This window comes from Pristis pectinata, chromosome 16 (genome assembly GCF_009764475.1).
Source record: "Pristis pectinata isolate sPriPec2 chromosome 16, sPriPec2.1.pri, whole genome shotgun sequence".
Classification (NCBI taxonomy): Eukaryota; Metazoa; Chordata; class Chondrichthyes; order Rhinopristiformes; family Pristidae; genus Pristis; species Pristis pectinata.
Window position 1 is genome coordinate 23,665,949 of NC_067420.1, and position 16,125 is coordinate 23,682,073.

Sequence of the window (16,125 nt, forward strand, 5' to 3'; positions counted from 1 at the left end):
ACTTTTGTCTTGAAGTGCTATGCTTTCCATTATGGCTGTAAGTAGCATAATTGATATTAAATCCTAATTCTCCATTGTTTTGTGCCGGCATCATTACTGTGTAGACTTCCCATTGGTTGCTTTTGGCTATGATTGCTTTAGTCAAGAAATTGCATTGCTGGAGCCTCTCAGTCAGCTATTTTGGTTTTTGCTTACAGTTTGAGCATATAGAGTTATAGTTGCACAAAATAGATACGGGAACTTTGGCCCATCACATCTCTACTGACCATCATGCCTATCTATACTAATTCCACTTGTCTGCATTAATTCCATATCTATGTCTTGTTCCATCAAACACCTGTCAAGATGCCTTTTTTTCCCTGAACATTAATACATTTTGTCATTTTGAATTGACACATGTCCACAGATGGGTTCCACTGCATTCTTAGCAGTTATTCATGCCAGTCTCACTCACTGCTTTGGAATACTGGACAAAATCAGGCAGTATTCCTCGATACTTTTTGTGTTATAATCACTGAGCAAATTCAATCAAAGTGATTAAAATAAGATATAAAATACTGTGTTTTTAATTACTTTGATTGAATTTGCTCAGCGATTATAACACAGATGACCTTGTCACAAAAGAAATTGCCAAATTTCTTGAAATTGCCAATTGCACTTGCTGAAGTTGCAGTGCTGAGACAGATCCTACAATGTGACTAAATACTTACTTATGGTCTCAACTGATTTCTGATTCTTAGTTCCAGATCTGTAGCTCTCCATAATTTCTAACAGTTTAGGATTGAAATTATTCCATAGTTTTTATATCACTTTGCTAAAATAAAACACCTTTTACTTTTTGTGGCATTAAAGCGTTTGCTAATGTAGTGTATGTTCCAGAATCCTGTGCCAGTTGGAGGAATGGGTTTCCTGTACTTCCACTTAATAAAAATTCCTTCTCAACATTGACTCACACAAGATATTTGCTCTAAGATCTCATACTTATGCATTCTTACACATTCTCTTTATGAACTGAAACCCCTTTTGTAAACACAAAGATTTGTGCTTAAGCACCTATTTTGTCCTGTTCCTCCTCCTGGAATCGAACAGCACTGAAACAGTTCCTTAGGCCCACCGAGTCTGTACTATCCATATTAATCCAATTTTATTTGCCTCATATTTATAGCACCCGCCCCCCCCCCCCCCCCACAAGGCCCCAGATTCTACCACTCACTTTTTCAGCAGGAGCAATCTGCAAGAGCCAATAACACTTCCAACCAGCACACCATTGGGATGTGAGAGGAAACCAGGACACCCAGAAAAAGAAACTACACAGTAACAGGGAGGACAATCTCCACACTGGCTACACCGGAGGTCTGCATTGTGAAGCTGCAGCTCCACTAAGTGCACCACTGTACCACCCCTCAGGATGCAGTTTCTGCTTGAGAAGTATTATGTACTATATCATGACTTCTCCGATGTTTTTAATTGGCTTTTCACTGTTTCTCACGACACAGTGGTCAATGGCTTCCAGGTTCTACTTTGAAACTGTTCATTCACGCTTGTCAACAGATTTTAAGATATTGTTTCTCCTCATTCTAGATCTTCTGTCTTCTTTTTTGTTCCTTCTATCTTCCTCAACAATTTGTAACACGTGCACAAGTCCTTTACTTGACCATGACATTGCAGAGTGTAATACAGAACCACAAAATGACACAGAAAACAGCTGGAATATGTGTAACTGGTTTATTTAACATGCTTAGTTCAGAATAAATGTGTGCATATGTCACATATCATACAGTATACTTACATACACTGCAATACTTACAGATGGCCCCACTTCACCTGGTGGTCCTCGATCCCCTCGATAACCTGATGGCCCTGTGATACCTATTGGTCCCTAAAAAAATTACAGAAATTGTTTCAAAAACACTATGAAATCAAGGCCAAAAACTTTAAGATTCTATCCAAACAAATAAACATACCATAAGAGAGTAAAGGGATTATTTGAGATTTTTCTCTCTGCTATTTTACGGTGTTTTATCTTCAAAGACTAATACTCCATATAAAACAGCAGAGAGAGAAAATGCAGAATACCATTACCATTCATGTATTAGTATTTCACATCTTCAATTAAGACGCGAGATACCAGCAACAAACAACATGTCATAAATGAATAATTTAAAAAATACTCCAAAGGCTTCTGCCAGTAGTAGAAAACAAAATAGTAAGGAGTGAAATTAATATGCATGGAAAGTTATGAGCAACAGCTCTGTTTTAAATTGATTCAAAATTAAATCTCATTCATTAAGTTTGATGAGCATTGAGTTCTCAAGTGTGGATAAGGTTTTACTTTTAATATTATTTCTTAGTTACAAGCATTTTTTCCTTCAATAGGGAATTATGAATTTTTAAGTTAATTTAAACAAAATAAGATACATCCCCATTTCAAGTTATTTAATAATAACCAATCAATCAACAAACTTGATTCAAATTTTTCTGGTAAAATGTGTGCCGTAAATTGGCCTTCTGTCAGAAGCCATCAAGGCAGTGCTGGGAGCAGGGATTTCAGGACACTACAACTAGAGGTCTTCTTGCTGCTTCACAGGGTGGCTGCTGCAGTGCAGTCCTGTGGTCACTAAGGCTACGTACCAGTAAAAGTTAGTGCAGCTGTTGTGGGGGGGGGGGGGGGGGGGGGGCAGTGTGTATGAGGATGAGCTGCCCCAGTGAAGGGGAGGGAGAAAGCTTGTGTAAAGTAGTCACATTTATTTGTAAAAAAAGAATGTTGGCAGGTGAAAGATTGGTGTTTTCAGCATTCTAAGGGATCTAGATAATAAGCTATTTCACCATATCAGAGCAGTAGAAAGGGTGTAATTTCTGCAGGAACAATTCTTCTGAGCACGCGGTTGATAGAGTCATAGAGACATACAGCACAGAAAAAGACCCTTCAGCCTATTGAGTTCATGCCAATTATCGACCACCTATTTTCATTGATCCCACATTAATCCCATTTTTTATTCTTACCACATTCTCATCAACTTCACCCAAATTCTACCACTCACCTACACAACAGGGGCAATTTATTGTGGCCATGTAATCTACCCACCCATATGTGTTTGGGATGTGGGAGGAAACCCATGCGGTCACAGGGAGAATGTGCAAACTCCACACAGACAGAACCCAGGTCTCAGATGCTGTAATCTTTGGAACATATTCCCTAAGGACATGACGCTAATTAATTCAAATGTAAGTTAAAGGTTTCAGAAAATAACATTTTCTTGATTGGAGTGTGTAAAGTTGTGAGGAGCCTAGAATGAGTAATAGGAAGGCCTTTTTCCCTTAACTGAGGGTCAAAAACAGAGTAATTTAAAGTAATTGGTGACACAAGAAAGACCTCCCAGCTACTCAACTTATTCCCACTACCCCCCACCCGACAGCTATCTCCCCCCCCCCTCACCTGGATTCACCTATCACCCACCAGCTTGTGCTCCTCCCCCTCCCTCCACCCTTTTATTCAGGCTTCTGTCCTCTTTATTTCCAGTCCTGATGAAGGGTCTCAGCCTGAAATGTCGACTGTTTATTTCCCTCCATAGATGCTGCCTGATCTGCTGAGTTCCTCCAGCACTTTTTGTGTGCTGCTAAAGTAAATGGTAGATGGATTAGTGGGGAGATGGTGATTTTTATTTTGCATTTTGGAGGTGATAGAAGTCTGGAGCTCACTGTCTGAAAGGGTGGTATGGTAAGAACACTCTCTACTTGAAAAGTGCCTGGATACGTACATGAAGAGCAGTGACCAGGAAGCTGGGATTAGACTGGGTGGCTCCTTTACACTGAACACAAATATAGTGGCATGATGCTTCTTTTTCATACATTTTCTGATTTGTGATATTACTTAAGAATGATTTGAGACATAACATGGAATACATAGTATGTGTTGTCCAAAGCTCTCCATCCCTGAGATTTTCCTATTTCTTTTGGGGATTAGTTGATGGAAATGACTGTCATGAATAGCCAAAATTTCCATATTTGTTGCATCAAGTGACTGCCTGGATGGCAGAAAGCAAACTTGAAGGGCCTTTGCCTTTTCATTTCAGTAATTCACGTGCTCTCATTGCAAGACCCTTTAGTACACTGATTTCTCATATGTCTCATGCTAACCGATTTACTTTAAACGGATAAATGCCTCAGCTACAATGGAAAAGGGAAGGGCCAGATATGAGCAATTTTTTACATCATCAATGACAAACGTTGAGGTTTATAACTTCACCAAAACCAAAGAAGAGACAAAAATTGAATCTTGTTCACATTTAGCAAGAAAACCTATTATTAATGCATTTTACAAAATGTTAACATGATTTTACTAAGATAATCAATATTCCAGCTTTAATTCACAATTATAAGTTTAATGAAAAATAGAATATCATTCTTCCCTACAATATTATCCAAACAACTTAATTACTTCAATTCTAATCAGGGAGGCATCCAACCATCCTCCAAAACTTGCATTGCAGAAACAAAATGTCTTTTTCCACAGGCCATAAATATCCTGAACATTTTGCCCACGGAATATCAGTGAAAAATATTCTGTTATTTATGACTTCTTATAAAATAAAATTCTTGAGAAGTAAACTTACTCTTGGTCCAGGAAGTCCTGGGGGTCCAATTGTGCCTTCTAGTCCTCTTGTCCCCTAGAACATTCATATCTATTTATAGTCTATAAACACACAATCTATTTAATTGGCAATACCCAAATTAAAGGGTGTAATTCCATTCTTATCTATGCCTTAAACTGTCGGATTCATTATCAGTACAAAGCTAGTAAGTAGTTTTATTCATTGAAATTAAATACTCTTAATTCTTAGCAAGATAAACTTACCAAATTGATTGTAAAATGAAAGTGACTATACAGGTACAATTTCAGTATTTCTGAGCTACCCGTTGAATAATAAATCATGCTACATTCAAATCTAGTCCATTAAACTACAATGGAAGGAAAGCAATTTTCAGTTATTATATTCTCAAGCCACGCAGAACCTATCCAACTGGTGTTAAACAGGAAGGGTAGACTAAGTATGAAGCATCCAGCTGGAAATGAGTTGTTTACCTGCCCCTCCGTTCAACCCTCACTTTGCTTCTACTACAACTGGAAGTGGTTGGATTAGAGATGGGTTGAAGTAGGGTTTGAAAATTTTGCATTTTGGTATGAGATACTAGTGCAGCCATTTCTGGTGGTTAAAATACCTCTCCTCCCCCACTTAAGTACAAAATTCTGTTCAATACTGAGGATGTGCTGGAGGTCCCATCTTTCAGCTGATGTTAAACTGGCATCTTAACAGTCCTTTCATGTGGATGTAAAGGATATAATGGTACTATTTTGAAGAACAGTGGGGGAGCTTTCACTGGGAATTAACCAATACTTAACCTTTAGAAAGATCATCTTGTCATTGCTTTTATTGGCACATGTGAACGAGTTGACTATCACTTTCCCACACAAAAAGACTAGAAGACTGCACTTTTCAAAGTTGTTGATTGTTTGGAAAGGCCTATATATAAATGCACATCTGTCTTTCATTCTATAATTAACTTCATGCTCCTTAGTATGTGCAGTATGATCCCAGAAAACGAAAAGGTTGACATAGCTGATTTGGAGAGAATCTTAGATTTTGGTATTCCCTGTTTATCAAAGAAAGGCATAATTTACCAGAACCTAGATTGATCTTTCCCTTAAATATTAAACACTTTTCTGATGGCATAAAGAACCTCAAGTAAGTCACTATGCTAATGTGAATTATTCTAGAGCAACTGGGAAGCATAACTTCAAAATGGTTTGATGCTATTCCATGACCCCAGGAAAAACGCATTATGGTGATAACATTGGTAAGAACAGCTTTTTTCCTAGCTGAATATTCTTCTGAATTTGCTTCATTATCCTGCATTTTCCCAATGAAAATATGTTTTAGAAGCACTAACGCTAATAATTAGACTGAAGCCTTATGCATATTGACATGTCCAACATACTGTGCATTACTGCACTTTCATGTTTTGGTCGGGCTTTCAAATATCACCACGAACTCAACATATTTCTGCATCAGCTGAAATCAATGACATTGTGGCAGCAGTCCTGTCACTGTGCAATCTTCCATTTGGAAAAATGGCTTCTAAATGTTTTTGCAATGAAATAGAGCAAAGCTACATATTTTGCAATTTTTATCTTTGCAACGTTACCTAGTTTCTACACTTATTTATTTTCAAGCAAATATTACTTTACCTTTGGTCCCTGAAGTCCATCTCTCCCTGGAGGACCTCGAGCACCTGGAAGGCCCTAAGGAGAAACAAGATTTAGACTGAAAGCATGGATCACCTATTGTTCATTCAGCAAGACAGTTGTTGCAATGTTAGCTTCCCTTTCCCCACTATTGTCTCCAAACTACCACATTGACTCTTTAATTAAAAACAGAAAATGTTGTAAGACCCTAAATAGCAGCTCACATGTATGCCTTGACTGCCTTCCATTTGGAAGTCAAAATTATGGTCACTTTTAGCTTCTTTGCCTCAGGATCATTCTTGGTTACTGCTGCTGACATGTGCCACATCTCAGAATTTGCTGTTCACTGCTACATTAGCGAGGTCACCCAAACTCCACAGTTAAGGCAAAAATATTTTGTCTACCTTTCCTTCATCCCACAGCAGCAGGCAGAGTGAGCACAAGGACATGGCTCCAAAGGCTTCACAAAGTGCAGACAATCATAGACTGCACTCATGTCCTTACAGAGACCAGGAGATCCTGGCTACTGCCATCTTGAAAAGGTCATCTCTTGATTTGTCCGGACATCCAAAATATCCCTTCAGCATGCTGACGACTAGCTCATTGGGTTACTATACTGCTCTTGTTGTACCATTTTTTAATCTTTCTGCTTGGTTTCCTCACAGAAATCACTAATCACAATTTAAGAAGGTTTCCTTTGTCACTGTGCAGCCAGCTGATAAGTCTTCTTGAAGATGCAAAGTGATCAGAGAGATTGAACTGATGCAGGATGAAAATATCATACAAGGTGCTCATAAATCTTGTGTACATCTGCATGAGGCTCTTTCTCTGCTTACATGTCAAGTGCACATTAGAGTGAAAGCTCTTCCAGTTTGCAAATTCTTCTGAGTTACCTAGAAGTGTTTAGATTGACTGATACGTGCATCCAAAGACATTCTGCCTCTAAGGGAAGGCAGCCAGAGTAACACAATTAAGTGTCCACAGACTCAAGTGCTTGTTCATTCTGATGGCCTCATCACAGACATAACTGACATATTTAGCTACCCTGGCAAAGGAGCCATTAGTCAGCTCCCAATGCATTTGTGGGCTTGACAACTGCGAGATTTTTTGAATCCTAGTAGAACATTGGAAAAATCCTAAGACAAGGGTGATAATGACAGTAAAAATAAGAGCAATTGGAGCATGGGAGTCTATAATTGGAGGGGCACAGATTTAAGGTGCGAGGGGAGAAATTTAAAGGAGATCTGAGGGGTAAATGTTTCACAGGGGGTGAACATCTGGAATAAGCAGACAGAGGCATTGGTAAAGGCAGATACCATTACAACATTTAAAAGGCCTTTGAACAGCTACTTAGATAGAAAAGGCATTGAGAGATATGGGCTTAATGCAGGCAAATGGGATTAGCATAAATAGGCATCACAGTCGGGAAGGACGAGGTGGGTCGAAAGGGTCCGTTTCTGTGCTGTGCGATTCTATATTTCTGTTTCAATTTTTACCTGATTGCTTCTTTGTCCAGGCTCACCTTTTTGCCCTTTTTCACCAAGAGGACCCTTTTTAAAGAGAAGAAATAAAGACCTTCGATAAAATTAATTTTTTTAAAATTTGTTTTCTCCAATATGCTGGCAACAAACAAGTCATCATTTACAAATATTTGAAGTATTTTAATCAATACATTTTAGCATGATTCCTTATTATCTGACTTCTATATATGTGTATAGCGTACATACCACAGGTCCTCGAACACTGAGTCCCCTGGGTCCTGGAGGTCCTGGTTCACCCTCTAATCCCATCGGCCCTCTATCACCAATTGGACCGACTGGACCCTAGGAAGCAAGTAGGCTCAAGATGAAAGAAATACTGAAAGGGGAACCAGTCCTGAATAAACACGTGTTTGCTTGTTCATTACTGAAACTCACATCTGGTATCATGCAAAATCCTAATCCTTACCCGAGGTCCAGGCTCTCCACGTTCACCCTGGGGACCTCTTGCACCAGCAGGACCCTGTAGAATTGATTAAGAAACTGGAATTAAGAGATCTAACGTTGTCACTTTTTTTTTAAATTGTGTTTTTCTTTTTTAATTATAAAAATACATGGAGTGAAGAAAAGCAATCTGAACTTTAATTATGCAATTGAACAAAGAATAGAACATCATTGTGGGGGATAAGTTTAATGGAAAGACTCAAGTTCAAGTTACATTCTAAAAATACAAACTGATCATTACAAAACTTCCTTCAATGGCTGTACTTCAAAATACTTCATTGAGTGTTGACACTTTGGGCCAATCTGATGCTTCAGAAAGCATTATATGAACAACAGTTTTACATCCTATTTAGAGGAATTTTAAATCATGACAACTACTTTTCACAGATTTGGGTCAGAAAGTGTACAGGACAATGGAAGGCATTCTACGTTTGCCAACCGCCGTAACAGGTCAACAACAGATGAGATTTCTCTGGCTCTTCACTCTGCTCTGGACCATCTGAACAACAGGAACTCCTGTGTCAGACTGCTGTTCATCAACTACAGCTTGGCGTTCAACACAATCATTCCATCCAAACTCATCATCAAGCTTCAAGACCTGGACGTCTGTACCTCCCTCTGCAACTGAATACTTAACTTCCTCATCGGCAGACCTCAGTCAGTGAGGATTGGTAACAACATCTCCTGCTCGATGATTGTCAACACAGTTACACTTCAAGGCTGTGTGCTTAAACTCCCACTCTACTCTCTGTACACACATAACTGTGTGGTTAAGCACAGCTTCAATGCTATCTTCAAATTCGCTGATGACACTACTGTTGTTGGACGTTTCACAGGTGCCAATGAGTCAGCTTACTGGAGCGAGATAGAACACCTGGTTGAGCGGTGCCACAACAACAACCTCTCGTTCAACATCAGCAAAACTAAAGAGCTGATTGCTGACTTCAGGAAGGGGAAGGAGGGCGAACATGCACCAGTCTACATTGGTGGATAGGCGGTGGAGAGAGTCAGCAGCTTTAAATTCCTGGGCGTTAATATATCAGATGACCTGTCCTGGGCTTAGCACAAAGATGCAATTATAAAGAAAGCACACCAGCATCTTTACTTTCTTAGGAGATCAAGGAGGATGCAGCTTATCACCGAACACTCTAACAAACTCTTACAGATGTACTGCTGAAAATATCCTGACTGGTTGCATCATGGTCTGGTATGGCAATTCGAATGCGCAGGAATGTAAGAAGCTCCAGAGACAGTAGTGGACTCTGCCCAATACATCACAGGCACATCCCTCCCCACCATCGGTAGTACTGCCTCACGAAGGCAATATCCATCATCAAAGATCCCCAGCATCCAGGCCATGTCATCTTTTCACAGCTACCATCAGGCATGAGGTACAGAAGCCTGAAGTCCCACACCACCAGGTTCAAAAACAGCTACTTCCCTTCAATCATTCTGTTCTTGAACCAACCGGCAAAACCCTAATCACCACTACAGTTTAGCAACACTATGATCACTCTGATCACTTTGCACTAAAGTGAACTTTGCTTTTTTTTGTTCTAATTGTGCTTTCTCTTGTAAAAATTCTATATAATTTATGCTTATGTTTTTCTTGCGAATGCTGCTTATATGATGCTATGTTCCTGTGATGCTGCTGCAAGTAAGTTTTTCATTGCACCTGTGCATACATGTACTTGTGCATATGACAATAAGCTCGACTTTGACACGCGTGGTTTCTGAGTCCTGTGAACACCACTACCTCTAATTGTCGTTTTGAAACAAACGTCAAAAATGCTTTTCATAAGTCTAGCATTTGGCATTCTAGCATTCTAGTATCTAGCAGAATGGATATTTCAATGAGAAATTAAAAATAAAATGTGTCTGAATGATAAATTACTGCCCTCCATTGTCACTGGATCAAAATCCTGGAACTGCATAGTTAAGAGGATTGTAAGACACCGGGACTCCAGCAGTTTAAAAATGTGGCCTAGCACTGCCTGTCTGAGAGCTGAGGTGGGCTTCACAAGCTGATCTTTTCAAAGGTGCCCACCCACTCAATCTACATTATAAAGGTACTGCTACTGACATCACAGGCATGGGGTCTAAATGTCAATTTGCATCAAGGATGACACTAACGTTCTGAACAGGGTGATAAAAGTCTTCGACAAGTTCAAGAAGGGTGGAGTCAGTAGCTCGGGAACAAATTTTTTTTTACAGGAATCAGTTGCATAAGAGACAAGGAATTGAGGGACATTTCAGATGGGGTATCTCAAACAGTTATGGGGCTGGAGATTATGATATAGGGTGAGGCAATGGAGAGATTTGAAAAGTGAAAAATTCAAAAGTTAGGTGCTGCTAGACTAGGAACCAACATAGCTCAGCAAGTGTAAGGATGGTGGGTGAATGGAACCTTGATGAGGCAAGATATGTTTGAAGCAACAAACAAGCTGCTGGAGGAACTCAGCGGGTTGGGCAGTATCTATGGAGGGAAATGGACAGTCGACATTTTGGGTCAAGGTTCTTCATCTGGACTGAAAGATAGAAGGGAGATAGCTGGTTTAAGAGGTGAGGGGTAGGGTAGAAGCAAGAGCTAGGAAGTGGAAATAGTGACAAGGAGGCTGGGAGGTGATACGTAAAGGTGCCTCCACCTATGACCTTCCAGTCTGTCACTAGTTCTGCTCTTCCCTCCTCTATCTGTCTACCACTGCTCCTCCCCTGGATCTACCTATCGCTTGTGAGCTCTTGCCCCACCCCTTTCCCTCACCTCTTTATACTGGCTACCTCCCCACCATCTCTTAACCCAGGTGAAGGGTTTCAACCCAAAACGTTGACTATTTCCCTCCGCAGATGTTGATTGACCTGCTGAGTTCCTCCTGCAGCTTGTTTGTTGCTCCAGATTCCAACATCTCCAGTCTCTTGTCTCTCCGTGAAGATATGTTTGAAATAAATTGGACAGAGGGAAGCATAGGACAGCTTGGTAGCAATGCTGCAAGGTGGAAGGCAGGCAGGAGTCTTTGGAATTGTCAAGGTTGGAGAAAACCAAAAGGATTTTAACAGCAGATGGGCTGAAGTATGAGTGGAGACAGGCTGTGCTGCAGATGTCAGAGCAGTTGATTTTTCTTATGGCAAGTATTTGGGATCAAAAGTTCATTTCAGAGTTATTAGTATTCCGTACAATCTGATTCAGCCCCAAGAAAGGAAAAGAACTAGATGAATTTCCTTCATGCAGAAGGGAACTTTCCATATACATAGAGCACATCCAAGACACCTGCTATGTGTAGTTCAAAGATCCTGTACACTTCTGATAAACTGAGAAATAATATGCGTGACCAGATGTTTGCAACAGTTGGTTTATTTCAGGTTCATCTCAAATAGAAGTGCCAGATAAAATCTAATCTGCACGTCATGCAAAAATATCAACACAACTTTATTTCATCCTGTGAAATGCAAAGGCACTAGAGGGTAGAGAGCAAAAGAGGATTGTTTGAGAAATGTGTAAATCTTCATGTACTTAAAAGAGTTGCCTTTGCCAAAATGAAAGACACTGCTGCAATGATCTTAGGAAAGAGAAAAGAAGAATATTGCTCTTTGCTCAAAGGAAATTGGCAGAAAATCCAAGTGGACAGATTTGCTCTCCTGTGGGAACTCAACAGGAGATTTGAAGGATACAGAAATATCACTGAGGACTGGTGAGATTCTGAAAACTAAGACTTAAAAACAAGTCTTAAGTAAACACAGAACATACCAAAGGTCATCACTGGGACAAAAGGCACTGAAATCCATGACTGTTAGAGGCTGGACAGGGACGGGAGCCAAGTACTGATGCCAGTGGTGATAGACTAGAAAAGCACAGAGCACAGTCAAGCTTCAAACCAAAAGCAATTCTCCGGCTGGAGGTGATCTTGGGGCAGGAACACTGAGGATGACCCACAGGCTTAAAAATTATTCCAAATGTAACAACCTGAGGTTTTTAATTGGTTGAGAGTGTCATTCAATAGCTGTTTGGGGACATTGATGACAAGCCCCTGGAAAATTAAGGGCAGGAGGGCAATTAAGGACAAACGTGTGATCCTGGCATTGGAGTCAACTTGAATACAAATATTTATAAATTGACCTGACTATTATACTACACGGATTGATAATGACTGGCTCATCAGATCATTGGGATGCTTCATATAGCTGCATATCCCCTATCAAGAAAAATGGTGCAAGCATGCTTTCAGGCAATGTTAACTACAGGTAACAATATACTTAGCATCCATAACCAGCAATTACAGAGGCCATGTCAAACAAAATGAACTGAAGAAGCCAATTGACAAAGAGTAGATAGAAGAAGCCCCTGTGAGGGATGGAGGGATTGGGCTCTCCAGGTCCCAACAAAATGAAGCCAGAAGATCTGAAACTCATTGTCAGTGAAGGCAAGACCCTGCTCCCTAGAATCTTCATCCTCAAGCTCACGTCAGCGTCTGTCCTAGAAAGTTTGAAAAAGTGCAGGATGGTACTGATACCCAAAACTGAGGATGAAGATTGATTAAAAGCCTTAACTATTGGAGGCCAGTAATAAAAGGCCAATCATGTTCAGACTCATCACAAAGATCAAAGCAAGGAATCTCAGTGAGATGGTAACCTCAATACAGGTGGACCTTGTTGCAGTAAAGCCAGACAAAAATATAGTGATCTTAAAAAGCATCATGCAAGGGCCAAACACAACCATAAAGAACTAACAATAGTAATTGTGAATCTGGTAGAAATAATTGCCACAGTCAGACATAAATATGATGCAGAAAGGAACTTCATCAACTCACAGAAGATCCGTACAGTGACATAATTATAGAGGTTGATAGAGATAAGACAGATTCTGTCCCATTCAAGAGTAAAGTTAAACAGGGTGATCCACTTTCCTTTATCTTGTTCAATATTACCACGGACCCCAATCCCCCATCAGTTCACTGGAATGTGTGAGCATGAGTGTCAGACTTCAATTTGATGGCACCACGTGAAACATACAGCACCTCCCTTTGCTGATAACAATGTAATCAATAGTGATTCTGATGCAAGAAGATTCAGTAATATCAAGATGTTTCAGTCCTTTTGAAAATACACTCGCTCAAAAGCAACATAAAAGAAACAAGAAGTTTTCATATGGTCTATAAGCACAAACATTACATGTACAATAGTCATCCAGCTAATCCATTAACAGCAATTACTTGGACTTTGTACAATCTACTGAGCTCAAGAAGAATGTGGAAGCCATATTGACCCCTGGATGGGAGTCACCAAAGAGAACTGAAGTGAAAAAAATTGGCAAATGGCTCACCAACTTGGAAGCAATTAATCTGAGGCCCAGCAAAAAGTTAAGGTATCGAAGGTCGCATGATCCCTGCTTACATTACCATCTGATCCTATCAGGAGCATTCTAAAACTGTCTGAGATATCTTGATAAAATGATCTAGGTGACAAGAAAGGAGCTGTTCCAGCTCCAAAGTCATGCCCTAGAAGGAATTCTCTATTCAAGGAACCGTGGCAGAGGGTAGAGAAGCTGATGAGGAAGGGGAAAGCAGAAGAAGTGGAATATGAGAGTAACAAAGAACAAGAACAGATTGCAAGAGCTTCTATAAGGAGGAAAAGATTCACAAAAGTTAACGTGTGTCCATTGCAGACTGATAGTGGCATTCAAGAGGCTTTTCGATAGGCACATAAATATGCAGGGGGAAATGGAGGGAAATGGATCATGTCCGGGCAGAAGGGATTAATTATATTTGGCATCATGCTTGGCACAAACATCGTGAGCCAAAGGGCTTGTTCCTGTGCTGTACTTTTCTATATTCCATGTATACCCGTGCTGATGCTACAAAGCTCAGTGGCTGTGTGGGCAGAGCGAGAAGTATATAGTAATGCTTCAGGAAGCAGTAAGGTAGAAAGTAATAATAGGGTTGGGCAGAAACAATATGGATTTATGAAAAGGAAATCATGTTTGAGGTTGTAATTATTGGGATTTTCAGAAGGCTTTCCATAAAAGTACATAGAGGGGATACAGGCAAGATAAGTGAACAGTCCAAGTATATGGCAGGTAGAATATTATGTAGAAAAATATGAGATTTTATCCACTTTGAATAAAAAGACAAACAGAATATTTTTTAAACAATGAGACTTTGAAGGAAGTGTGAGGGTCCCTGGGTGTTCTTGTATATGAATCACTGTAGCTAGTGATTACAGCTAGAAACAATACAAAAAAATCTAGATAAAATACAGCTAGAAGCAAGCAAATAGGAAGGCAGGAACTATGTTGGCTTTTATTCCAAGCGGACTTGAGTACAAGAGTGAAAATGTTTTACCACAATTACATACGGCACCATTGGGAATGCATCTGGAACATTGTGTGCTGATCTGGTAAGGCTACTTAAGGAAGGATATACTTGCAATGGAGAGAGTACAACAGAGGATCAACGGAGATTGCGTTTCCCTTGACCCAGTGACTTGTGTATTTAAAATCAGAGGTCACAAGATAAGAGCTTGGTCATTCAGAACAGAGATGAGAAGAAATTTCTTTGCGCAGTTAATAGTGAATCTCTGGAATTCTCTTCCCAAAGAGCTGCAGAGGTACAGCCAATGGATATATTCAAGACAAAGTTTGATGGGCTTTTGGATGTTAAGGGAATGAAGGATCCTGGGATGATTGGAGGATGATGGTGTTGAGGTAAAAGATCAGCTAAGATTGTCTTGAATGATGGAGGAGGCATAAGGGTCAAATGAACTACTGCTGATTTCTATTTCTTATGTTCACATTCTTAGGTTAAGCTTCTGCATTTCCTCTACCATGTGCTACACGATCTTTTGAGACCACATCAGTGGACAGATTAATATTTAATTTCACTTGTTAACTGAAATAGTCTGGGAGGTAAATTCAGCATCATTCTGTAGGCATAATACAAGTTCAGCAATAATGAATTTAGCAGCTAGAATCCAGATATCTGTGCATTTGGGCTACCATCAAATTAATCAGGGGATCTTATTTCAGGTCACCCCAGTACACACAAGTGGAGCTCTCACATTCAAGAGAGTGATCGAGATCCAGCACAAAATCTGATTAGTTTTGCAGGCTCTGCTGTGGCTCAAGGATCAGTCCTTGAATGAAACCAAAGACATCCACTGAAGAAATAAACCATAATGTGGAGTTCAGCATGCACAAATGAGGATGAGCTTCCACAAATGTCACTGAATCTTTCCCTCATTCGTAACTTCCACCCCACCCCACTCCTGTCTGAAAATTAAAGGGTCTAGAAAGGTGAACTGTATTCAAGTGACTCATTGGACTGCAGTTTATGAGATTTAATCCAAGGAGGCCCAAGGACAAATTTAGGATTTGTCCCTTCTGCTTACTGATAATTGTTCTCCCATTATTGTGCATTATTGAAGTTAGACACTCTTAACCTCCGAGAGACTTCAACAGATTGATCTTTATAAGGAGCTTGAGGTACTTAAACTGTCCTTGAATAATTCACGTACTGGACTTAAAATCCCATGCCAGGTCTGCCATGTGTAGTTAAGACTATAAAATGTGTATTGATCATCTTTCCCAAAACAATAATAATTATTTTATCCATTATGTTGCCTAATTGTATCAGTCAGGTCTCCCCTTTACCATTTTTTGTATCTTTATTTTATCAGCTGGATTTGGGTCACAGTGCTATGCATTTTGTGATGATAAATAAACAACTCACTGGTGGTCCTGAAGGACCTGGTCCTCCTCTGGTTACCGATGAGCAAGTGCAGGGTTGGACACGAGGGGGACATTTCACATCCTCTCTCTATAATCAGGAAAATATTTCAATTATAATAATTCATGGACCACATGGAGATCAGAACCAGGCAAATTCAAAATAGTAAACAAACCATCAGTAG

The 16,125-nt window shown here is 39.9% G+C and overlaps 1 protein-coding gene across 1 annotated transcript in view; it reads right to left on the bottom strand.

Moving 5' to 3' along the window:
- The window catches only part of LOC127579037 (collagen alpha-1(XIV) chain-like), a 105,925-nt gene that overhangs the window by 5,280 nt on the left and 84,520 nt on the right, over positions 1–16,125 (bottom strand). The window contains exons 37-43 of the mRNA XM_052031671.1: positions 15,945–16,031; positions 8,192–8,245; positions 7,972–8,067; positions 7,741–7,794; positions 6,248–6,301; positions 4,614–4,667; positions 1,808–1,879 (exon numbers count right to left, since the gene is read on the bottom strand). Of these exons, the coding sequence (XP_051887631.1) occupies positions 1,808–1,879; positions 4,614–4,667; positions 6,248–6,301; positions 7,741–7,794; positions 7,972–8,067; positions 8,192–8,245; positions 15,945–16,031 (471 nt within the window). The remainder of the gene's footprint in view (positions 1–1,807; positions 1,880–4,613; positions 4,668–6,247; positions 6,302–7,740; positions 7,795–7,971; positions 8,068–8,191; positions 8,246–15,944; positions 16,032–16,125) is intronic.